The sequence below is a fragment of the Paramormyrops kingsleyae genome, chromosome 7 (genome assembly GCF_048594095.1).
Source record: "Paramormyrops kingsleyae isolate MSU_618 chromosome 7, PKINGS_0.4, whole genome shotgun sequence".
NCBI classification, from domain to species: Eukaryota; Metazoa; Chordata; class Actinopteri; order Osteoglossiformes; family Mormyridae; genus Paramormyrops; species Paramormyrops kingsleyae.
The window spans coordinates 19,001,100-19,027,369 of NC_132803.1; the positions used below are offsets into that span (position 1 = coordinate 19,001,100).

Genomic DNA, 26,270 nt, shown 5'->3' on the forward strand with positions numbered 1-26,270 from the left:
TTGCAGGTGAGTGTCGTTCAGTATGCAGTCGACTCGGCTTTTCAATTCCGATTTAATACGTACAAAACCAAGGATGAGATGTTGGCTGCTGCAAAAAATATAAAGCAAATGCAGGGAACATCGACAAACACATTCCATGCTATTGATTTCGCAAGGTAAGTTCACCCTTCCAGCGTTCGATATAGAATAAGCTTTATTTTGATCATCGCTTCTCCATTGCCTGTACATTTAGTGGCCGCTTAACAGGTGTCCCTGCATACCTGTAAGGACCGCAAGCCTTTGAAGTCTGAACATTTTTTTTTTCACCCGACATAAGTTGCGTCTGCTACAATTCTGTAAATTCAGACCCTATAGTGTGTGAAAGATTGCAGTTTCTGAAATTCCACCACGTCCGGTACCAACGGTTTTGTCATGTTTAAAGCCACGAAGATCACACGTCTTGGCTGTTCTAATGCTTATCCACATGAAGCTCTTGACCATAACTGCATACTGTATATATTCAGCCAAATGATTTGTTTGGGGAAGCAGGTTGCTTGAGTATAACTACCGGTAATATTAGTAAAAAAAAATACATTAAATACTTCTTCTAAATGAACAAATGTGTGCACCTTTGCTTGAATTGCTAGCTTGATATAAATGTAAATGCTATATATTAGTTATCCAGGAGTGTTTCTGTATCTCTTTCCTGATTTGCTACTTTTACCCTTTCATAGTTTTTGGATATTTTTACTGCTGGTGAATCAGGTTAGGTAACCAGCTTAAAGGTTTGGTTAGGACCCCTCTTTGAACTAACACCTGGTTCTAATACCCTAAGGGCATGCCCACTCATCAAGTGTAATTTGTCTTTGTCAGGAAAGAAGCATTCTTGCCTGAGAACGGAGGTCGGTCTGGGGCAAATAAAGTACTGGTGGTGGTGACAGACGGAGAATCTCACGATAGTAGCATGTTGGAAGATGTCATTGTGAAGTGCGACCAGGCCAAGATCACTCGCTTTGGCATAGCTGTACGTAAGGAAGAATGAAGATCTGTACAAATTTTACACAAATTCCTTTTATATAAACTTTTTGTGTGTTTTGGATTTTATGTCATACATGCCAGCATGTTTTAATTTTAATTTTTTAAAATTCATTTGTCATTGCCATTTCAAGGTCCTTGGCTATTACTTAGATAATAACATGGATACAACAAAATTGGTTGCAGAAATCAAGTCAATTGCCAGTAAGCCGGAAGAAAAACACTTTTTCAATGTCTCTGATGAAACAGCTCTTTTAGAGATTGTAGGAACACTTGGAGACAGAATTTTCAACATTGAAGGTATGCTCACTAGATTGTTGTTTTTTTTTTAAACTACTTGAATTGGTAGTGAATGTTTTCTAATATCATTGAGCATAAAAAGTAGAGCTACAAATGAGCAGTTGTCATTTTTCCATCAAAGGGACGGGGAAAGGAGGGGAAAATTTCCAGATGGAAATGTCCCAAGTGGGGTTCAGTGCTCACTATTCCAGTAAAGAGGTATGCACTATCACATTTAGCTACATAATATCGGGACTTTTTAGTTTGTAGGACTGCTATGAGAGACTAAAACCTTTTTTGTCCCCTCTAAAAGGAAGTACTGATGTTGGGTGCTGTTGGCGCATATGGATGGAATGGCACTGTGGTTCACAGAACTGTCCAGAAGTTCCAAATATTCCCTAAAAATGCATTTGAAAATGTCTTAGAGGACAGAAACCACAGCTCATTGCTAGGTGAATTTGCATTAATTTGCACATAGTCAGTATTTTTTAGTACCTGTTATTGCTTTGTGTAAAACCACCTGAGATGATGAATATTTCTTCTAAAACCTTTGGTATTCCTGTATAATTTTGCCAGGCTACGCTGTGACAACACTAGTTGATGAAAGTGCCGAATACTATGTCGCTGGAGCACCTCGTTCGAATCATACTGGTCAAGTTGTAGTGTATACCGTATCCAGCATAGGGCAACCCCACGTATTAAATTCACAGAGAGGATATCAGGTAAAGTATGAATACTTATAATCAGTTATTATTTTAATATTATTACCATAAATACCATGAACCATAAGAACTAACCTTCTAATGCATATGGAGTGTTTAACAGTAGCTAAACCTTTATACAGTATTTACATCTGAAACCCTTTTAAAATACCTTAGTTAATTTGAGCTTTGACAGGAAAATTTTGCAGATATTTTTGTGATGTATTTTTAAATCAAGTTGGCCAACAAATGTGAACATCTAGTGCTCTGTAAATCTCCCCTGTACTGCCTTTTTTTAAAAAAATTATTTCCATTGAATACATTTGGCATCAAATACCATTCTCTACTGAAAAACAGATAGGATCTTACTTTGGTGGTGTACTGTGTCCTCTGGATGTGAATAAAGATGGAGTTACAGACCTGCTGCTGGTTGGTGCTCCAATGTTCATGAGTGACCAGAAAAAAGAAACGGGCAAAGTGTACATATTCACAGTCACCAAGGTAATACAAGTTTCTCACTTTCTGAGGCAATGGTTTTGCTTTCATAAATGAAGTTACCTGTGGAACCTTTGAAAAATAGCCCACTTGTCACTTCTGTTAATATGTCTGTGCATGTGTTTTGTTAAGGGCTTCATAAGCAGTGATGGTTCTCTGGAGGGGCCTTCCCAAACAGAGAATGCTCGCTTTGGGATGGCCGTAGTGTGTGCACAAGACCTTAACCAAGATGGTTTTAATGATGTTGTGGTTGGTGCCCCACTGGAGGATAACAATAGGGGCGCACTGTACATCTTCAATGGAAATCAGAAGTCCATAAAAAAACAGTACACACAGGTAAAAAAAAAAAAAAAAAAAAAAAAGCTTCACTTTGCAAAATTATGTTCGTACAAATGGATTTACAATATGGTGTTTTAGTAGTCAGAAAATGAAAATATATTGTACTTTTGTAGTTTCATTTTGTAAGAAAGATGTGTATCTTAATACTACACCCCTCTGTAAAAAGTTCTCATATGCATTTAATTACTGACTATTTGGTGACGCTTTACATTTGAACTGCACCTTCATTATGCCGTTATAATGCATTTGTAGAACATTCAGTGCTTCTTAATGTACTCGTAGAACATTCAAAAGCAACATGTATGTATACCATAACATCCTAACATACCTTAACACCTTTATGTGTTAACGAGCTTCAAATTCAGAAAACACTAATAATTTATCAAACACAGATTCTGAAAATGTACAGTGAATTAATAGATGCATTGTAATTGCCAGACCCTGTGGAAATTTTAAAAACATGCGAAACAAAAAAAACTCTGCAAATCTGCTCACAACACAACAGAAGTTTCCAGGGGACAATGAAACTAAACGGACCATGCAGAGGAGATCGAGGGACAGTTCCCAAGCTACGGATATGTTCCTCATGTGTTAACAGAAGCTAGTTAGGAAGTTTTTAATCACAGAATTGCGAAGTCCAGTCCACAGACAATGATGCACACCGATTCCTTTTGTGGTTCAAGCCATTTCACAATTTATGCAAAGTCTTGTTACAGCTGAAGTTACTTTTTTGCTATTAACAAGATATTGGGTTAGCATTTTGGGTTATTGGCAAGTGTTGCACACCCCTTAGTTTTCCAGATTTCTTTAGGAGTGAATTTGAATTTTTTTTTTTATGTTTAAATGGGTTAATAGCACTAATACCGAACAAGACCGGCACCTCTAGTAAAGTACGTGTGCTTTGATCAGTGGATCCTGGGGGACAATGCACACTCTTTGGGTTTTCACGTTATCTATGTGTACAACGAGTACAATAAATTCTTTTTAAAAAAAATATTCTGACTCCAAGCTAATTATTTTTTTCTTTCTTTTCCTGCTTTGTCCAGAAAATTCTGGGTTCTGAACTGGATCCCAAGATGCAGTATTTCGGAAGGTCTGTGAATGCAGATGGAGATTTAAATGATGACACTCTTCCTGATGTGTCTGTTGGAACTTACGGAAAAGTAATTCAGCTGTGGTGAGTTAAATTTTCATTTTCAGTTTTTCTTGATTCCTGATGTAATCTAAAAATTTTCTTTAGAATTTACATAACCAAGATTCAAATATTTTTTATGGCTGGAGACTTTGGACTGGAGCTGAGACCTATTTACTAATGGGAAGCAAGTGCTTCTTGTGGGTGTCAAATGCTTATAGGTCTTTTAAGACTGTTAATTGTTAACAGAAATCTCTTGTTTTCAGGTCAAGAGGAGTAGCTCGTGTAAAAACAAATGTCAACTTCTCACCTGACAAAATCAACATCTTTAATAAACCTTGTACTATCAATGGGAGAAAACTTTTCTGTTTCAACACCAACATTTGCTTCAGTGCAACATTTATGCCCACAACTACAAAGGGTCCTGTGGGTATGGGTAATATTTTTTTCATCTTTACTGGTATTTGGTTGGTTTTTATATTTGAATGTTCAGCTGTATGCCCTCAGTTCCTGCTACCCTAGATACTAGATGTCTCATGGTCTTCATAATTTTGGTCCACTCCAAGTCTGGGCAAATGCCAACCAGTCAAAATCTTTTTTTATTATTAAGATGGATTTTTGAAGACCTATACTCCCCACTGAGCAAAGATATGTCTTTTGAACGTTTTGTTGGACATTGAAAAGATGTCCCCTGAGGAGCCAGAGTGAAAGTTTTTATGACGTCTTTTCATGATGTTTTACTGAACATCCAATATTTGGTCTTGCACATCCATGGACACGCAGGAAATTTCCTAGCCAGTCATTCAAATATTGAACTGCATATCTGCATTCAAGTGAGGCCGTAACCAGAAGTCCAAAGACATTCAAATATGGCCCTGGATCAACTGATGTAATACAGACATAATCTAGAGGTTTCATGTTTGCTGGGCCAAATAGGGCCTCCTAAGCCGCTATAGAGGATCCTGTGGCCCAACCTAAAACTGCAGCCAGGTCTGTTTCTTACTTTTTCTAAATTTCCCATATGCCAAAAAAAAATGTCTTCTCACACTTGCAGCAATCACATATAATCTGACTCTGGACATGGATTTGCAGTCATCACGTGTGAGCTCGCGAGGGCTCTTCAGCGTCAACAATGAACGGTTTCTGAAGAAAAACCTCAATGTTGACAAACAGGATGTCTGCGAAACACATGAGGTTTATGTTCAGGTACAGAAATTGGGTTATGTCCGAATAATGTTCTCATTTTGTATGCATCCCAAATTTAACAGCAGTTGATTTATCAGTTATTATTTTTTACAGTAGTGAGACATAGTTGAAATGATTTAATTAAAAAAAGGTTAATAGATTGTGTATCGATGTATACGAAATAAATTGATTACCAATGTGATATATTAAAGGTGGTTATTTGAAAATAATTTTTACCTGTTCAACTTTATTAATAACACTTAAACACAGGAAGCACCTGACTTTGTGAACTCCCTCAGTCTGCGGGTAGATCTTGGTCTTCAAGACCCAAAAGGCAACCCTGTCCTGGATGCATTCAGTCCCACTGCCTCAGAATTCTTTGTGAGTTTTATTTGCAATGGTTGCATAAAATTCTATCTGTTTCAACTGTATTTATGACATGAGAAAAGAGGTCTCTATTTGGTCAGATTGTCATTCTGGCCAGCTGTCAAAGCAACATGGTTATATCATATAATGTCAAACAAGCAGGTTCTGTCAGGTGCCTGTGTGTTTCGTTTGATACTCCAGTGAGTTTTTAGCACTTTGGTTGTGGTTGTGATCTACCAGTGTTATTGAGCACAATGTATGAGTGTAAAACAACTTAAAAGTAAACCGATTATTTCACACATTTTAATATTTTGCTCCTCCTTAAATCTACGTATTGTGTCCCATTTTTGCTGACAGATTCCCTTCTCAAAAGACTGTGGTGATGATGATGTGTGTCACAATGACTTGGTACTGAATGTACAGATGACTGATGATTTGCCAAGGTGAGGTCTTTAAACATACTCTATTAGTGGGACAAGGCTCTGTTTACCTTTATCCTACGTGCTGAACATTGTTAAACATATCCTGGTTTCTGAATGTAAAGCGTCTATCAAACCTTCCACAACCTAGTTGGGGTGCAACACTGAGCACATGATCATACTGCATTACTGTTGTGTTTTGACTTTGTTTACAATGGGCGTATTCACCACTTTTATATATGAGCACAGTTGTAAAAATGTGTTGAAACAGCCAGTGACAAATTTTAGGTCATAAAATGGGCAATGCAGACTCCATATATCAGTTATTTCTCATTTAATAGCTGTAATGGAAAAATTGTATGTAGACATGACTAAATTTTTTAGCCCGCTACAAAATTCAGATTTCGTACTTCTATTCACTACTATTATTGTAGTAGTGACTGATGTTCTCTGGTTCTTAAATGTGTAAGGACCTGAAAAGGGGCTGAGTAAGGGTACTCACGGAAATTATGGTTAAAACCTTATTTTGCAGTGCATTGCTGATTAGCCAAAAGAACAAAAGACTTTCCTTAGATGTATCCATGGAGAACAAGATGGAAAATGCCTACAATGCCCGAGTCATCACAAGATACTCTAAAAGTCTGTTCTACGCTTCTGTGTCTAATCCCGTATGTATAATTTTAAATTAAATACATATGAAATCCTATGTTTTCCTTCTATGTTTCCTCCCATAGTCCCAAGACATGCAGGGAGGTTAATTAGTGTCTCTAAATTGCCCATCAAGTGTGTGTGTGTGTGTAAGAGAGAGGGCGTGAGTTTGTGCATGTATGAGTCCTGCAATGGACCGGCATCCCATCCAGGGTGCGAGGAGCCTTGTGTCCTGTGCTACCTGGGAGAGGCAACAAGCCCCCCAGACCAAGACCAGGATAGGTAGTTAGCAGATGGATGGATGGATGGATCAATGTTGCATTGCAATTCAAATTGTTCTTAAATGTATTTAAGATTAATTAAGATTTGTCTCATTTTAGAGCGATGGAACAGAAATAAAATGCACTGATAAGGATTACACTGTATCCTGTCAAGTAGGGTACCCTGTCCTCCGAACGGACCAACGGGTCAGTTCAGCACTGCCGATTATCCTTTCATACATTGTCTGGCTGTGACCCGGCAATAAAGTTTTTAACCCTTTTCTACTTCCTTCATACAGGCGAAGTTTCGGATCAACTTTGATTTTAACCTTAACGAGATGCAGAACAAAATACAAGTGGATCTGACAGCTGAAAGGTGACTAATTCTGCTATTTTTTCCCTTTCTAATTGCTTTGATGCCAGTGAAAAATTTACCCCTCATCAATTCCATTTTATGCCAACAGCGATGGCATAGAAGAAACACCTGAAAACAACAAAGCCCTCATCTCCATTCCTGTCATGTATGACTCTGAAATCATTCTGACCAGGTATGATGACTATTTCTTGGTAGCCTTTATTATTTATGTTACTTATGTCTATTACTTAAATTATTTGGTTCCCTGGGCAAGTGACAACCTGATTCTAAGGCAGACAAAAAGTACATATCTCTATAAAATATCTGCAAGTCATTTTGCTTAAAAGCAGATTTATGGCTTTTAAAGTGAAGTTTAGTTGGGAAAAATACTAATTGTTCCACAGAGAAGCAAACATGAAACCTTTTTATAATGGTGTTTTCAAGCATAGGGCACTCCTTTACCAGCCCAACGAAATGTGGAAATGATTATCATTAGCTTTGTTTTTCGCACTATTCTTATGTCTGTATATAGTTGGAGTGTATGTTTCACATATTTGTGCATCAGTGCTAACCACAACAGGCTAACTCTACAATGCGCCACATTTTATTCTGTCATAAAATTGCTTCAAAAAAGTCAGTTAATTATACGGTCAAGTATTTATAGCAGAAGCGTAGGCTGGAGTAAGATTAAAAATGTAAGCATTATTCATTTATTAGTAGCTTATTTTTTATAACTGCTAGTCACTATGTTTTTACCATGATGACTGGCAAAACGACATGCCCTTTAGAAAATATTTCATCCCTGTATAAAGACGGCTTTGTAACTGCATGGGGGAGGGAAGAGCAGAAGTATGAAATGTGTGTGACAGTAAGTTGGGTTCAGAAGGACACTAGTGGAGCCTGTGTTGTGACACAGACAGTAGATTCTTAGTGGACTCATTTATGCAAAGACCCTTTTACACGGTATGTAATACACAGTCACAATTAGACACTTTCACTTAAGCACTCTGACAAATACCACCTGCCACTCTGGGAATTTCAGCATTAATCTCTGTTGGCTTATCTCCTTCACTCCCTAGAGAGACAAGTATAAACTTCTATGTCATTGACGATCACGGCACAGTAAAGACTTTGATGAACAATACTGATGACATTGGACCAGAGTTCAACATCACGCTGAAAGTAAGTTAACATCATAACATCAAGATGCAAACTTACTACTAGAGAGCAGTTCTGATTACAAGAGGACATGCTGTTTATTTTGCAGGGTCTCTCAGTCCATGAGCAACTTTTCTGGTTGAGTTACTTTGGCTGCAGGGGTTGGGAGGAGACTGCAGGTCTTTTTTTGCAGGAATGTGCCATTGATAGTAGATGACCTCAGCTGACTTCATTGAAATGGAATTCGCTTTTCCCTCTAGGTTTCTACAGGGAATGTAAAGGTTGGTCTAACCTACCTCACAGTGTCTCTGCCAGACTCTACTCGGGCGGGGAATTATCTCCTGTATGTGACAGGAGTTCACACAGAACCTGTGAGTTTTTGCTTTTGCCTACTTTTCCTTCAGATTCCATACTTCTATTGTTTAAAACTACATACATATAACTGTAATATCCACAAAAGGTCTCTTTCAGTTCATATCCATGAGAGCCATGCCTGAATAAGTTGACAAAGCTTAAATGATTTATTTTCCATATAGCTTGTGAATTGGAACATAAATAAAGGCAGACTAATATCCAGACTACTCCTGCAGGGCAACACTGTGAGCTGTGATTTAGGTAGCGTGGTGGATCCACTGAAGATCAGGCAGAAGCCCCATACTGTTTCTTTTTCCCATGAGAGCTTCAGAAGAATAGAGAGCCTGGTGAGTGGCTAGTTGCTAACTATGTAATGGCATGAGAACAACTTTGTGGGCCAAGTACTCTTCCTGTTTCAATGATATAGTACTAAATTATTGTATTGCTCATTATAATACTTGTATTTTATAATCTACTTCTCAAATCTCATCTCATCTTTTTGTATAGCTGTTATTGTGTTTTTGTTCCCTTTCCTATTTGTCTTAGATTGGTTTGATTTTGAGCAACACTTTGGTTTGTTTTAAATATGCTATATAAATAAATTTGACTGATTGATTGATATTATATAGTAAATGTATTATACGGACAGGGAATTCATATGGCTATGGGAATGATCTGCTGCTGCTGCAGAAACTCTATCATTAAGATAACTCAAATTATTTGATGGGTCTTTTTTGAACTTTGCAGAAGCACTGTATGAATGATGTACTGGAACTGATTCAATTTTGAGACAGATCACCCTAAAACTTAAACTTAAATAGCCATAGTAAAAAAGGGGCAGGTTCAGACACTTAATCCCATTAAGACCAGGGGTGTCAAACTTCAGTCCTGGAGGACCGGAATCCAGCACAGTTTCTGGTGTACCCTCATTTAACTCACCTGATTCAACGCCTTGTGCTAATTACCACACAGCTCTTGAGCTGAATCATTTGTGGTGGAACAGGGAAAGAACTAAGCTACACAGGGCTCCGGCCCCCTAGGACTGGAGTTTGACACCCCTGCGTTAAGACGATAACTCAAAAAGTATTTGATTGATGTTTTCCTAATTTTGTAGAAGCATTGGGCGCTTTCACAACTCAGGAACTATTTTCAAGAACCAGAACCTTTTCTTGAACCCAGAACTTTTGTTGTGGACACACCACAGGTTCTCTGTCTGACTGTAATTCGTCAAAGGCAGTTCTGGAACCAATTTTTAGTCCCTATTGCAGACTAAGTGCTTTTCATTTAAACAAGAACTACTAGGAAAGAGCTTACAGTGATAACTTGCCAATTGGTTGACCAGAAGCACCTGCATAAACTTGTAAGTTATGCAGAAATGCATAGAAAAGAGAGAAGTAACAGAGCAAAAATTGAGCACATGGAATTATTTTTGTATCTGAATTGCATTTAATGCATCATTGAATATCTTTTTGCTTGCATCTACTTTTTACTTTTGTATAAAATCACTAGCGCTGGCAGTGAAACTTGCCAGCACCTTAGCAAAATAACGTTACATTGCTTTTTAATCTGTGGAAAATGAAAGATCGATCAGCCAAATTTAATAATGGATTAGAAACATGTCCCAGGTCATACAAATAAAACATAAATAAAAGGTGTGGGGTCCCATTTTGATCACAATCAATCCAGCCAATATCTGAAAAATAACTAACAAAATGACTTGTTCATACTGCATTGTTTTGGGGTAGCTGTGTAATTTCATATGAAGTTGCATGTGAAGTTTGACCTACTGTACAGGCTTTTTACATTTCCCACGCTTATTTAACATAAAGGTCCTAGTTCTTGTTGTGCGGCTTGAAAGCGACACATGAAAGTGGCCAGGAGCTACAAAAGTTCCTGGTTGGGACAGCCCAGGAACTTGGAACCAGGTCCTGGAATTGTGGTGTGAAGTGTGGAACTGATTAATTGGGTATATCTTTAAACAAATCACACCAAAACTGAAGCAATGGTACTTAGTGACAGCAAAGAGAAGGGTGACTGTGAACGAGAACTCAATTTGATATTCTATTTACTCTATTTGATCTATTGCCTCTTATTAGCAATTCACAAAAACAATATAACAGCTGTGTTATCAAGATGGGAACTGAACCTTCCTTTCTCGCCCTCGCTTGCCCTCTGTTGTAGGAGTTCCTATTTTGGGTCTCAGGTCTTAGGTCTATCAGGTGGTCTATCAGGTGTTGATTTTCATCTGTGTTAACAATCTAAACAAATTCTGTGGATCTTTTTACAAACTTCACTGAAGCCTTGTACAGGCCAATGATTGTTCAACTGTGGGGAGCAAGATGATTTTCTGAAGATTCTAAAATAAAGTGGTAGTTGGTTAGTGAAATTCATCATGCAAAACTCCATATTTATTTACTGTGGGGGAATTTAATCGTGTCACATAGCATTATGGTGCTTTTTCCACTGCCACCAAGAACTGAGGCAAACCTTGAAGAGATTTGTTTTCTTTTGTAAATTGTATGTGACCTACACCCGTACTGATATGGCCCTGCTTAATAGCAGGACTGAAAATAGGATTAAACCTAGCTGATTGTGTTACCACCATCTACTTGGTTTAAATGCACAGATACTGGTGATCTGCGGCGCTATGCATGGATTATCTGAAAGGAAAAAAAGGCATATTCTATGTATTATTTATTATTAGTAGGAGCCTATCGCACATCACAAGGTATTGATGCATTCCCGTGACTTGCCGCTTTGAAAATTTCCATCCTCCTAGAGAACAGCCGAAAAATTCTAGAGAAAAGCTGAACGAAATGGATTCGTAATGCAAATTTACACAAGCTAACACTAATTCCACTAGCATTTGATGATAAAACACAGAACCTTTCACAGACCTTTTAACAGAAATTAGCACATTGTAAATCATGGTATATAAGTAGGGTGATCAGATAATCCATGTCAGGGAGGACACTTTGAGCTACTTCGGGTTTTACAAACTACTTTCAAATTGAAAGGCTCCTGTGCTCGGCTAAATAGTTCAGCTCTTCTTGTGCTTTGACTGGTTTGTTTCCTTGACTGAAAGACTCATCCAGCTGTTTCACATTAGCATTAGTGACACATGCATGATTATAGGAGACTGACCAATCAGCACACAGCAAGAACTCAGTGCTCAAGTGAAATCCAGGTCCTTTTAATTCAAATGGTAATTTACAATTCCTGTCCTACCTCAGAGTGTCCTCCCTGACATGGATTATCTGGTCACCCTAATATAAGTCTCTTCGGTTTGACGTCATTGTCTTCGTGATATGGATCAGGTACGACCTGGTTCTTGTATGCCAGTGGAAAGACGCCATTAGTCCAAGTCAGTGGTGTTACATGAAAGAACAGGTGCAGATCTGGTGAACCTGATTATATTAAGACAAGTCACACAGTGTGCTCCAGGGTTGCCAGATAATTAGCCTGACCTTGCACTCAGACCCCAAGCTCCACTCTCAAGTGTGTGTGTGTGTGTTTGCGTGTTTGCATAGATCACATTTGAGGACCAAATTGTCCCCAAAGTGTAGTAAAACCTGAAATTTCCCTACTTTTGGGGACATCTTTTGAGGTCCTCATTTGGATAACCTCAGTTTTATAAAAAATCTGTGAATGCAATCAAAAAAGTAAAAATGCCAAGTCTTGTATTTGGGTTGATTACTTATGGTTAAGGTTAGGGATGGGTAAAGGTTAAGGGTGTCGTGATTGGGATTTGGGTTTTCCCCATAGAAATGAATGGACGGTCCCCATTTAGATAGGTACACCAACTTGTGTGTGTGTTTTTTAAGGAGAGTGGTTAACCTTCTTCTGACAGCATCCTTTCTAGTATTCTAATCATTGTAAATTTAGCGCTGCTTCAGTACCCCTTTTTAAACATCCCATTTCCTTTTCGCAAACTCCTCTTTTACAGAGCAAGTTGCACTGTACTGTAGGTTGTCTGCGGAAGATGTTTAGGGAAATTTCTAATAAATCATAGAAGAACCTAATGAAAAAATTTAAAGGTTCAGGTGAAAATCTGACATAACTCGACATAAATAATGAGTGTCCCATACATGGATATGACATACCGTGAATCTGAAACACTATTGTTCACTCTCTTTAAAATATTAAATCCCGCATATTTAATTTAAAAACAGGTGCTAAAATGGGCTGATTCATAAATCCTAGACTGTTATATAACAATCCTAACTGCACCCCCAGACTTAACATACACCAGCCCACTTTCAAGCTCAATGGACCTGCGCAACCTGCATCATATATGTTCTCTGGAGGGTCTTGCATGCAGTTTCCACTAGTGCACCTGACTGCAATTGATGTAAGGTTATTTATTACAAGTAGGCTAAGAAAGTAAGTCTTATATCCCATTACTTACATAGTTGGAACAGTTTAGTTGAATTATGTTTTATGTTGAATTATGAATTATGTCAATTATGTTAAGTTGCTAAAGTTGTTAGCAGATATGCTTGTGGGAAACATACCCAAGGTGGAACATGACTGTGGAGTCATAGCTGTGTTTCACTGTGAGCTAGCAATCAGAGCAGAGCTTATCAGCATATTAATGAACCCACCAAAAAAGGGAAAAGAGGCTTTTTATTCTAGGGCCAAATATTGGGGTTCTAAATGGGCATGTAAAACCAGTTCTGGGCATATTTCCAACCAAACCAAGTTCACATTCCTTCTATGTAGATACCAAAGAACAGTTTAAAATACTGGAAAAAAAAATATTATATGGCTACTTTAATATTTCTGTACAATATTCATCAAATCACAATGCATTGTCTCTTGCCTGCAGGACTGTACAAATGCTAAATGCACAAAACTGAAATGTGTGCTAACAAGTATGGAGACAAAAAAAGATTATTTTGTGCATGTTACAACGAGGATCTGGAATGGAACGTTTGCCTCTGTAAGTGGCCACAAAATCTTATTCCTGTTCTGTAGAACATGAAGTTTAAGACCCTTAATTAAGCCTCAATTGCTCCAGAGATGTCGAACCCTGCTTTCTCAAAAATGTATGTCACTTTGACTAAAAGCATATACTACATACTGTAAATGTAATATAATGTAATGAACTTAAATCTTTTTTTTTTGGGGGGGGGGGGATGCTGCCACACAGTCAACCTTCCAGTCTGTTAAGCTCATTCTGCATGCTGAGATGGACACTTCACAGCCTGATCTCCTGACCCTAATGCACAAGAAGCTGCCGGTATTCTACAACATTTCGTCACAACATGCCCCCTGCTTACAGTACATACTCACTTACATATCAGGGGAAAAAACTCTAACCCAAGATGGTTTTACACGATTTGCTATTTTTAAAAGTTGTTCACAAATTCTTGCTAAGCTTTCAAAACAATTAATGTACATTGCTTATTATTGTATTGAATCACGCTACAAAACCACGTAGCATTTATTTAAATGCAGTGGGATATTAATAGATCTGTGCCTCCCAAAGTGATTCCAGTTTCATTGAAATAAGGCATACTGTAACGTTGCTGTTTACTGTTATAGCTTTGAGCACTTTTACATGTTGCAAAGCATGTTTCACTGACATGCTGACCCGTGGGGTCTCCCAGTCTTGTTAGTAAGGGTCAAAGTAAGGGTGTCACGGAGTTTTCAATACTGGGGGGACACAAACAGATCCATTAAGTGACTGAGTCAGTTCCATCCTCTCTCATTATCCTACATGACCTCCTATGCATACCTATGTAAGGCTACCTGTCCGTTTCAATAAGGACTGCAAACATTCATTTATGTGTATGCAATTGAAATCGACAACTGAAAATAGATGAGAACTGTCCAGTAGATGAGAACTAAATTCTCCTAAACTAAATTGATTTATTTTTAAAAGCAAAATCCTGGAAAGAATTGGGTGGAACACCAGTTTTGAATATTAGGTGGGATGTGTCCCACCTGTCCCACCCAAGAGGAATCCAATGGCTGCCCAATGGAAGCCAACACAGTTCTGTCTCAAATTGTGTGGACAAATATGGCTTGCAAGCTTGTTTTAGGAGGGATTAGCCACTAATTATTCTCACATCATGAAGAGAATATCAACAAGAAGGGCATAAAACAGCAAAAATGTAATAACTGGCAGTGAAATGTAGGCAAACAGTTACATGTCTGTATGCAAATGTTTTCTTTTTAGGTTTACTCAGTTTATAATGCTATAACATTAAATGAACTGCCGTAGTGGAAAGCATACTCCTGTCCCATGTAATTTGTCCTGTAATAAGCATGACTCTTTATTCCCCCATCCAGCTTGAAATTACAATTATCAAGCCTGGGGAGGTTGCTCCTGTGCCCATTGGAATCATAGTGGGCAGTGTTATTGGGGGCCTGCTTTTATTGGCTGCTGTCGTTTTGCTGCTGTGGAAGGTACGGCTCAAAAAATAGTTATCAAATACAAAAAATATTTATGATTAAAACTGATCTTATATCATGTAGTGAATATTTCTGGTTATCAGATCTTTTTGAACTTCAGTTATTTGTATAATATTCAGATTTTCATGCAGAATGGTGGTGTATAACTCCACAGATTAAGACACTATGTCCATGATCACAAGGGTGCCAGTTCAAAATCTTGGCATCGGTAGAGTGATCTCATCATTGAGTCTGGGAGCGAGGCCCTTAATCCCCATTTGCTCCAGGGATTGACTGACCCTGCATTCTCAATTGTATATCTATTTGGATAAAAGCATCTTTAAATAATGTATGTAATGTACAAGAAAAAATAGGGTGGCTGATTGCTTGGTTAATGGGTCTTAATGTAACACACATCTGTCAAAATCCTCCCAGTATCCCTGCTGAGGACGCTGTTGCTGGTTTATATAGGGCTTCATGTGGCAACCAATCAGCTTAAAGTAGGCCTAGGCTGGACATTCAGAGAGCATGAAGAATTACTGTTCGCAATATTCATGAATTATTAAAATCATGTCCTCAGTTTAGCCGTAATATGATAAATTAATTTTATTTTGATTTTTCATTCAGTTGGGTTTCTTCAAGAAAACAAAGTATGATCAGCTGATGAAAGAGAATGCGGATGGAGAGCCACAAAATGGCACCGCAATGGAGAACCAGGCATGAGCTGTAGGACGATAAACAGGAATGTAAGTGGCACACACCATGTGTTTTAATCACTAAAGAAGGGCGTGGTCCAAGCCATTAAACATTTAGTGAATGGTATGGAAATAAGTTGCTCGTGTCAGCTCTGTTTCCAAAGTCTTGGCCAACTTTTAAAAAATGACAAGACATGCAGAGGCAAGTTGTTTAAATGCACTGCTCTGGAAAACAGTGCCATGTGAAAACTCTGCTGTCGGACAGAACTGGACAAGACTGATGACTGCCTAGATGGAATTAGGTTACATCAGCGGTGGACAAACCCAGCCAGCAACACACAGGGCACAATTACAGCATTATTTCACAATCAGCTTCCCCACCCAATGGGCTGAAATTACAATACTTGACAATATAATTCTTTAAACTTCATATTCTGTATTTTGTTTTATTTTATTTAACTTGGATGGGTTTTTGATTGTGGTTTGCTACTTAGGATTTTCTTCTGTTTAGTTTCGTTTGGGCATGCAGCCTCCGCAAGCTTGCACAAACACGCTTTCTAAATCTACAGCAAGCATTATAATGGGCTGGGGGATTTTTTCATAGACAATGGAAAGATAGGAGGTCGAGGCTTATTTTACTGTGAATAAATGATCCACAAGGTACAATCAACTGCACAAAGCCTAAACTTTGATTTTACATAAAAGCTAAATGTATGTTTGCAGTTACTAAAAGAGATGTTTTGATGGTGCTCTAATTTAAAATATAAAAGTCATGGTTAGCTGGACCCTGAGGATTGAGTGAAACAGGGAAGAGAATCCTTAAATTTTAAAAATTACACTCCCCTTCAAAGTACACAAATGCATCTATGTTCATATTATGTTCATATTTTGATTATGATGGACTTATTTGCTTCAGTATTAGCCATGGTATTTATTGTACTACCTAATCAACAGTCAAATGTAAGCCATTCATGATTTTGCAGTAGATTAAAATGCACTTACTTTTCCAACGAGTTTTAGTTAAATATGTATATAAAATTAATTTAAATTAAAAAGCCATGAGCTTCCAAAGAGATCTGCTGCTGAGAAATGGCAATGTAACAGATTGCAGCTTAGATATGGTTGCCATATAGAAAATGTAACCAATAATAATTTTATGCTGCATATTGTATGTTTCGTTTTGTGACGGGATCATTATTCAGGTTTAGTGTGTCTACTAGAATGCTGTAATGTACTTTAAAAAAAATCATGTAAATTGATTTAACTTGTATTTGACAGTTACATTCTTTAAACACCGATTTTGCTGAAAATTTGATTTACTGAGCAAGTGCACTGGATGCAGTAAACATTTTTGTATGCTTGACTACTGTTTAAATGCACTCTGCTGCTGTATACAGTTGTACAGTATAATCATTGTAACTACTATGTACAGAATGATTAAGCATCTTTATTTTGCAGTGTAATAACAGTATTTTAAGTCATGACAGCTACAGGTCTAGGTCTATCCCTTTTTAATTGTTTTGATTTTTAATTGATTGTTCTGCATTGGAAATATGTTTGATTTCACCAGATTTGTTTTAAAGGTTTCTACTTTATTAAAATCAAGTTTTCCTGTGGCATCTTTGTGTGTTGAGTTCACAGCTGGTTCCTCTGTCAAGTGGTTTGAATGACAATAATGCTGATTCTACAGAACATATCACTTTCCATCGTGTAGAATTACCCATTAACTTTTTATTATATGTAGTGGCATCTCAGTTATCAGTTCACAAGCCAAACCCATGCATGAAATGCATAACCACAGTGTTTCCAAAAAGGTTAATCTTTAACTCTGGACATAAATTATGTATTTGATCTACACCTTTATATTACTCCCTAAAAGTAACGCAATTCAATAATACATTCAACAAACAGCCCATAGTACTCCAATGTTGCAACAGATGCAGTCAGCTTTAGGCCGGTTGTGCTATGGGTCACTGTGTGCTTAACGACATACTTCAGCACAGGTCTGGAGGATACCGCTGTTTGTTTTCACATCCATTTCCTTTCCATACACATTCCTTGTTCTCCTTCCAAGAGAAATCCTCCATTTCATAGATTTCCTTAAAAAAGCGATATTAGAATTTCAAGGAAGGATACAAAACACTAGGGGCTTGATCATTTACAGAAAAGCATGTTTTTGATTTATACAACACACACATACTATGAAAGCTTTCCCATAACCTGCTACCTTATAATTCAACTAGTAGCATTACATATGCTCAACATACGGTATAAACCACTGCAAAAATATCATACTTGAACATGAGTTACATACACTAAATAACTGAGGAAAGACTACACTTTGATTTTGATTGCATGCCGAGATGAATTTGAAGCTGCTCACACAAATGAGTGAATGAATGAACAAATTAATGGACAATTTAAGATTTATTTATAAATTTTATTCCCATTAAACCTCTATAAATTACTCATATTTACTGGCTGCAATTTTTAAGCTGCGAAAATGTATTTCAAACTGCAGTTTCATTTAAAACCACTATATCGTATTTTTATTAATATTCCCTTGTGGAGTAAGAATGCCTCTATCTGCCTACTTTATACATGAATATGGATAGTTCAGTGCATTCCCTCCAACTATGAATACTTTTTTTCCCCCCATTAAAACACTATTTAAAGAACATTAAAGACTGATATTGTTGATGAAGTATTTTTCATTCATTAGTTACCGTACCTGGTAAGTTAGGTGCAGTAAGCAGGAAAACAGCTCACCTTTTTCCAGATGGGAACAGTCGATTTCAGTGCGTTTATGCAGTACTGCACCGCTTCCAGAGACTCTGTCCGATGAGGTGAGGAAATGCCTATGATTACACTGGCTTCACTCACAGGGACAACCCTGAAAACCAGAACCAGTCATTCCAGTGAACTGCTCTGATCAATATTTGATAGCCCATGACCCGACTGCGTCATATTGAGGAATGCTATAACAGCTCAGAGTATTACAACTGTTGAAATATACTTCACAGAACATATATAAATCTCAACTAGAACAACAACGGGGCATGAGAGGGATCAAAGTATTAGCTTCATGAGATGTCATCACCACTGCTCATTAGTCAAAGGTTTGCAAGGGGAAAGTCATGCCCACATTGACTAGAATGGCTGCATAATTAATAATGTACTCGATGCAGTTCCTAAGTATAGCATTAAATGTCATAACAAGAGATATCTCACCCAAGTCTGTGATGTACGCAAATATGTTGCACAGTTGACCACTTTTCTCTTATACTTTTGAATATTTTTTTCAGCTCTGACTCTGCCATTGAGACATATGCTTCATATTCTAACTGAATAACCTTCTTCCCCTCAAAACTGTTTCTTGTGGTTCCTAAAAAAAAAAAAAAGCACATTTAATATATTTAACATTTTAAATGTCTGCAATTTAGTCATTTGGATGTTTGCCCAAAATTTAATGCAGCTCACAACTTTGTTTACCCAGCAATTTTCACTAAAGCAATTCAGCAGGACCCCTTCAGGAACAAGAATGGTCAGAAGTTAGTTTTTAATATTATTGTGCTACTTGTTACATGTCACCATCACTCACAAAAATCACATTAAATATATTTTGGCAAAATTCAGGCTGTACACCCACCAATAAACATAGATACTGCTCCACAAGATGGACATAAGACCGCGTCGGAAACAGCATCGGCTGAGAGCTTGTCATGAGTAAGTTTTATGAGGTCCTGGGGACCTCTGTTGGTACCATTCATATCTGCAAAAGACAATCAGACTCAGATTCAAAATGCATTTTCTTGAGAACACAAAATCATGCAATATGCAATTAACGTCACCCAAAGTGAATACGTACGATAGAACCTTGGAACCTGAACACCTCTTAACTCGACCAACTCGGACATCGAACAGGTCTGATTCATTTTTTTAGACTTAAACCTCGACCAAAATCTTGGGACTCAACTGTTCCTGCTAAAACTTGAATTTTATGCATTGAACTGCATAAAGACACGTTCAACTTTACCAATTCAGGTCGGTCAAGAAAAATCTAGCCGCAACTCGACTGAAAGCTCAGAACATGACAAAACAGACCTGCTAAAGCTTGTATGGATGTAGATGCATCTCCCCGTCCAAACTATAATCTCTCCATCCCTCCTCCTCTCCACCTGCCACTGCCAGTATGCCATCAGCTCACCTCAGTACAGGTAAAGTGCTTATAAATTGTCATTTATGTCATGTTTATTGCTTTCGTATGTGCACTTTTTCATGTGTGTATTAGTTTTATATTGTTTTAACTTTTTTTTGGGGGGGCTATGACTTTGACTGGCTATATTTACTTTAATATAAGCTGCACAGAAATGGTCCTCATATTGTTTTAAAGCTATTGTCCAGCTCTATAGATTGAATAAATAATTTGCCATCCCCATATGAATAATTACTATGTAATAACTGATTAAAATATTAAAAGTTCAATAACAAAAAAACCTATATTGAGTAGTTAAAACTTTGTTCGCTTAAATCTCAATACTCATCCAAGACACGCCCAATTTCAGTTTCATGAGTTACTCATGTGACCAAATCAGCATGCTAAGTTTCGTTAAAATCTGTGACGATGAGGTCTGAAAGTGTGATGATTTGACATTGAATGATCCTTTGGCCATATCGCCCACCCCTAAATACATCTACAACAATATGCATGCAAACAAACTAGCTTAGCCTAATATGGAGGCGGACTATGCAACTTGAAATAAATAAGCTTCTTATTAAAATTGAAAGAAATTTAGGTTGGCCTTTGCAGGCCTTAGATTCTAATAGGATTTCTCTGGGAAAATCAGCATGCACATTTATTATATAAGTGGTTAAAATTTCCCATACACAATTTACTTGATCACTTCTTTAATTTATAGATTCAAGCCATGAAGACTATATCAATTAACTGTATACCACGGGGGGGAAAAAAACACTCTCAGAGTGAAAATGACCACAGTACAGTTACCTCAGTATATGAGAACTACCCTCCACTGAGGGGAGGAATGACAGCAACTTCGTCCCCAGACTGCAGGATCACAGGCTGATTTCCCAAAACAACATACTCTTGACGCACTGCAAGGATAACTTGCTCACGTAACACACAGAGTCTGAAAAGACAGGAACCTTTCAGAAACAGGCCCAGACTCATAATTCCTCTGAGAATTAAAACACCTTCAGATGTTTTGTTTCCCAATACATATACAGCTCGTACTGGTATATACATTATTAATGCATACAGATACATAAAAGAGAACAGTTTTCATACTTAATTTCCTTGGGAAATCAAACTGCCATTCCACACCTAAACAGAGAAGTAATGTGAAATAATTTTGTCAAAATAAATCAAACTCTGTAGTACATGTACCTGGGATGTCGTCTCACTAGCTCCTCCCACAGCTGCAGGGACGTTAATACTTGAGGAACACTGATGTGCTCTGATCGAAGTCCTGTTATTTCAGCACTTCTAGCAAAATATAGGACCAAAATCTACAAACAAAACATTTATGTGACACGGTTGATATCTTACAGCATATACTTATCATTAATACTACAGCATTCACTTTTGTCATCTTTCAGACTGGTGTTAAAATTTCTCACTTCTTGTTTCCCTTGTTTGAATAAAAAACTAACTGTATCACAAGAAGGGCTGCAACAACTAACTGATAACGTTGATTGGTTGCATTTTTGGGGTTTTCTGCATGAATTGTGTATAATTACATCACTTAGCAACATTAATACTGATGTATCCTAGTGCATACTTCACTTTTCTGCATGCCATTACATTCCACGTACAGACTCTTGATAGGCCAAATGGCCTCCTCTCGTTTCGTTTGTATGTGCTACATTTGTCTGTGGACACAGACAGTCACAGTCGGGACACACATACAGCAATGATATTCCACTACACTGCCAGGAAAAAAGTACCAATTTCTACCTTTGAGGATACATTACTTGACACTGGGGCTGTACCCTCAAGGGTCTGCTAACTGTACCATAGCTGTAGGTAAATGTACCTTTTAGTCTAATTTAAGGTACAGAAACAGACTCTTAGGAACATTTTTATACCATTGGCTTGACATCAATGTTGTTTGCACTTTGTGGAACAAATCTGTACCAGGGCTGTACCAGCAGAGGTCAGATGTAGTCAAGATTTCACAATGAAAATAGCTTTGCTTTTGAAAATACCATAAAACTTGGTAAAAAGGACAATTGTTGGCAAGTTAAATATGGTGGAGACTGTGGATCTTTGTTTCTATGCCACTTTGTCACTTTAAATAGAGATGCTCTACACAGTGTAAAGTTTCTTACACCTGTGACTTAATACCTCCTTCTTTAAGCATTTGCACTTTTCTTTAAACCCTGTGTTTTGGCCCAACAAATCATCACAAAACAACTGCATATGTCAATTAGCAACAAATACAGTATTTTCCTTTGAACTGTCCATAACAAATTTCATAGAATCTACCCATACAATGACTTCAGTTAAGACTTGTACTCTAATAAATAGCCCAAGGAGCACAGGAACACAAATACAAAAATTAAAGTATACTTTTACACATTTTTGCAGTAAATTAGAAATACATTTCATGCTAGCAAGTCAGAAGACCTAGGCAAAAAAGTTCTGATTTGTAAATTTTGAAAACAAGATGATGTTTTACTATTAGACATGGGGTGTATTCCATGAAGCAGGATTAAGGGAGAGTCTAACTTATTTCGACAAGTCTGGCTCATTTAAGTGGGAGTTCCGTTGCATCAACATGTCTTAAATGAATCCTTGCTGAGTTACCATGGTAACTTACGCGCATGAACAAATCTGCTCCGGACCAGGCTAACTGTCTCACTTAGTCAAGTGTTGTCTCAAAGAACGTCTGACGTGTTGGAACAGATTCCCAAAAGATTGTTCCATCGGACGAAATTCCGCACTCTTACTACTCATGTCATGTAATAAATCTAATTTAATATATAAATATAAAACTCACATCTCAGCATTCCAATTAATTCTAAAATAATTCAAATAAATGCGTACCCATATTACATGAAATGAAATATATATATTAAGAAATCTGTTAAAATAATATGATCAGGAAGATATTGTTAACATTTCACATGGATGCGATTGAAAGTATTTTACGGAGATCAAATAATACAAAATAACATTATACAGTAAGAATGATACATGAACCCAGAAGGTTCCCAGTTGGCTATGGGGATGAAACCAGGAACTTTTGTGGTGTAAGGCGACAGCATAAACCACTGTACCACCATGCCACTGTACTATGCATTTGTAACATTTACATCACTTACGCATTTAGTCTGTCTGCAATTCTTTGCCAAGCCATATCCCTGGCTTTATTTATGGCCACAATATTGCCTTTTTAGCGATATCTTTGTAGTTTTCATACAGCTCCATCAGCAGCGTTTGTTCTGCGGCAGAAAAACACACCACTCTCGTTTTACACGATATCCAACTCATTTGATCGATCTATCATTCATACATTAATTTGGGCTTCTTAAATATCTTGGGTGTGCGCACTAAGTGAGACTATGCAAGTCTGTCTTGTATGAGCCTTGACTAGTTAAAGCTGAACTGCGTTAGTGGAACGACATGAGGCACAAAGCAGGAGATGGATATACAAAGTTATCACAGTGTTTCCAAGTGTCAAGAACTGCACTGAGAAATATTAAGAAATTCAAAAAGAGCCACACAGTACAGGGCAGATGTGTCTAAAGACCCCAGAACAACTGCCAGGACACTAATGAATGACTCAGCCAAGTCGGGAATTGTAGTCTCAAAGAAGACAATCACTAGAACCCTGCAGAGGAATGGACTGCGAGACACTTACGAGCCAGACTGAAGTATGCTAAGGACAACCTGGGAACAAGGGAGAGGTGAACAACCCAAATAACACTGTCTCCGGTGTGAGTATTACACGGTGGTGGGAGTATTATCTGTGGGGATGCTTCAGTGCATCTGGAACTGGGAATCTTATCAAGGTGGAAAGAACCATGAAGAAAGAAGGATATGTGAAGATTTTGAACGAAAACCTTAAGCAGTCTGCGGCAAAACTGGGTCAGTCGTCGCTTTGTCTTCCGACACAACAACCCAAAACATATGTCGCTCCTGGTGAAGAACTACCTCCAGAAGACCAAAGTGAACATTATCGATTGGCCCACACAAAGCCCTGACTTGAATCCAATTGAAAATCTGTGGGGTGAACTGAAGACCAAGGTCCATGATAGAAGACCATCAAATCTGGAGGAGCTTGAGAGATTCACCAAAGAAGAATGGGCTGGGATGCCTCAGGAAACGTGTGAGAGACTTGTTAAAAACAACAAACGACTGCAGGCTGTTATCCAGCAAAAAGGATACTCAGTTGACTATTAGCATCAGGGGGGTTAATAATTTTGACCCTGGTAGTTTTTGGTTTTTGTGAAATAATTTTGTTTCTGTATGCAAAGTAAAATAATGAAAGCATCCAAAATAAAACTAGGATGTTTGGAAAAGCTGTGTTAAAAATCCCTTGCTCTATTTAACAGCAAACAAAAATAAAATTTTCATAGGGGGGCTAATAATTCTGCCTTCATCTGTACAACCTTTATTTGACTATATCTTCTGAGTAATTAAGTATCCAGCTTGTATTTTTTTCTAGAGGTAAATGCTGTCATGATTGCCCTTTGTAGTACATAAGAACATAAGAAAGTAGTCTTACTAATGACTTTACAAGGGTGAATAAACCCGGAAATTTGCATTTACATTATGTTTTTTTTTTTGCTCTCGTTCCAAGTAGGCAGGGTGAAGACTTTCAAATTCTTCTCTTTTAAGAGCTGCAAGAACTAGAATATAAAACTTGTAACTTTTAATAAACGTAAAACTACATTAATTCTCCACCAAAATGATCTTCTTCGATTTAAAAATAGATTTCAGGGTTAACCTGCCAGCAACATTTCAGTTTCCATAATCTATCAAAAAGCATATAATTTTCATATGCATGTTCACTGAGAAATGTTATACGATCCGTCATTAAAGTAAAATAATGTGTGCGTATGTGCATATACTGCACATCCATAACCCTAATGTGTCTACTTATATTTCGCTCCACTCCACCACTGGAAATGTACAGTGACCGTCTCGAGTTGATTCTACGTTCCCACGTTTTGTGACCGGCGATCGCAAATAACGCGGCGCGTCGAACACAAACGTCGGACATCTGATAATGCACATTCCTGCGAATAGGCACTTCTTGCGGTTTAATCGGGATATATTCTTTTTATTCCATTCATTTTTCAGTGTCGTAAAATAGCCAGAATTTTAGACCACGATAGCTTTGCGTATGATTCATAACACACTACCGGGCACCAGGCTGTCCAAGAGAATAAAAACAGCAAACTATGCACCTGTAGACTCGGTAAAAAGCTTACCTCGGTATTCATTGAGAAATTAAGAAATACAACAAAAACATGCTGAATTTATGCGTCGCCCTACAACAACAGCATAAAATCCGCAAGAACCTTACTAACTTCCTGCAGCTCTATCAGGTGACTAGAGAGCAGGATATACGCTGCGGTCACGTGGTGAGAAATGTCCCAAACGTAACAGTGTATGCGTGTGTTTATTCAGCTGAAAGGTATTTATGTTTAACGTGATATGTTCTTCGGGTATTACTTCGCAGGGTTTTGTTCTCATTTTTTGTAATTTGAATATTTAAATGTGAAATTTAATTTGCTGATATTTGCATGAATGTTTTAGGCCAAGCTAATATCATACTGATTCAGAACCGCTTATCCAGTTCAGAGCAGTGGGTAGTATAGAACCTCTACCTGCATTCAGAGGGCACGTGCACAGGGAACTCCGTGGGTCATAGCAATGTGGACACACAACACACGTTACCACACATGGAATGCAAACATTGCGGACCTCACTCGCAGAAGTAATAAAGTAAAAAAAAAAAAAAGTGTTATTCTATAAAAAAAATTGTTAATACAATAAAAAAAAACTAAAAATGTCAAAAGTCTTGTGTTTTGTTTGGCTACTTATGGTTGAGGTCAGGGCTGGGTAGGAGTTAAAGTTGTCATTGCTGGGATTATGGTTTTTCACATACAAATGAATAGACAGTCCACACAAAAATATGAATGCAAACTTAAAACAGCCTTAAGGCATACACCTACACACAATAGTACATTATTATTGCAGAGTACTTTGAAATATAACAATCTGTCCTTCTATCCACCTTCTAGCCGCTCATCGTTAACACTTTCTATGAATGCCATGCTTATAAAAACCTATGAACATATTCATAACACATAATGCGTTCATAATCATTATAAACATGGCTATAAACATTTATAAAAAGACACAGCACTTTATAGTCATGTTTATTATGTAATATGAATGCTTTATGAAACTCTCATCAATAATGTACTATAGATG

The 26,270-nt window shown here is 37.6% G+C and overlaps 3 protein-coding genes across 3 annotated transcripts in view; 1 reads left to right on the forward strand and 2 right to left on the reverse strand.

Annotated features, from left to right (window-relative positions):
- The window catches only part of itga2.2 (integrin, alpha 2 (CD49B, alpha 2 subunit of VLA-2 receptor), tandem duplicate 2), a 30,241-nt gene extending 12,826 nt beyond the window's left edge, over positions 1–17,415 (forward strand). The window contains exons 7-30 of the mRNA XM_023823077.1: positions 7–155; positions 853–1,003; positions 1,149–1,314; positions 1,436–1,512; positions 1,607–1,745; positions 1,870–2,015; positions 2,352–2,495; positions 2,622–2,825; positions 3,875–4,005; positions 4,227–4,390; positions 5,015–5,166; positions 5,416–5,526; positions 5,869–5,954; positions 6,463–6,598; positions 6,959–7,045; positions 7,138–7,214; positions 7,303–7,386; positions 8,273–8,375; positions 8,612–8,722; positions 8,942–9,052; positions 13,534–13,647; positions 13,858–13,947; positions 15,003–15,119; positions 15,732–17,415. Of these exons, the coding sequence (XP_023678845.1) occupies positions 7–155; positions 853–1,003; positions 1,149–1,314; positions 1,436–1,512; positions 1,607–1,745; positions 1,870–2,015; positions 2,352–2,495; positions 2,622–2,825; positions 3,875–4,005; positions 4,227–4,390; positions 5,015–5,166; positions 5,416–5,526; positions 5,869–5,954; positions 6,463–6,598; positions 6,959–7,045; positions 7,138–7,214; positions 7,303–7,386; positions 8,273–8,375; positions 8,612–8,722; positions 8,942–9,052; positions 13,534–13,647; positions 13,858–13,947; positions 15,003–15,119; positions 15,732–15,827 (2,946 nt within the window). The 3' untranslated portion in view covers positions 15,828–17,415. The remainder of the gene's footprint in view (positions 1–6; positions 156–852; positions 1,004–1,148; positions 1,315–1,435; positions 1,513–1,606; positions 1,746–1,869; positions 2,016–2,351; positions 2,496–2,621; positions 2,826–3,874; positions 4,006–4,226; positions 4,391–5,014; positions 5,167–5,415; positions 5,527–5,868; positions 5,955–6,462; positions 6,599–6,958; positions 7,046–7,137; positions 7,215–7,302; positions 7,387–8,272; positions 8,376–8,611; positions 8,723–8,941; positions 9,053–13,533; positions 13,648–13,857; positions 13,948–15,002; positions 15,120–15,731) is intronic.
- Positions 17,416–17,510: 95 nt separating this feature from the next.
- Positions 17,511–19,570, reverse strand: LOC111849841 (molybdopterin synthase catalytic subunit). Its single transcript, XM_023823078.2, has 4 exons — positions 19,449–19,570; positions 19,031–19,184; positions 18,569–18,692; positions 17,511–17,898 (listed from the first exon to the last, which is right to left on the reverse strand). Exons 1-4 carry the CDS (start codon positions 19,567–19,569, stop codon positions 17,794–17,796), a joined length of 504 nt encoding a protein of 167 aa, XP_023678846.1. The 5' UTR covers position 19,570; the 3' UTR covers positions 17,511–17,793.
- Positions 19,571–20,811: 1,241 nt separating this feature from the next.
- mocs2 (molybdenum cofactor synthesis 2) lies at positions 20,812–25,403 on the reverse strand. The gene is made up of 3 exons (XM_023823079.2): positions 25,262–25,403; positions 21,207–21,328; positions 20,812–20,949 (listed from the first exon to the last, which is right to left on the reverse strand). The coding sequence occupies exons 1-3, from the start codon at positions 25,271–25,273 to the stop codon at positions 20,823–20,825; spliced, it is 261 nt and encodes an 86-aa protein (XP_023678847.1). The 5' UTR covers positions 25,274–25,403; the 3' UTR covers positions 20,812–20,822.
- Positions 25,404–26,270: the final 867 nt, after the last annotated feature.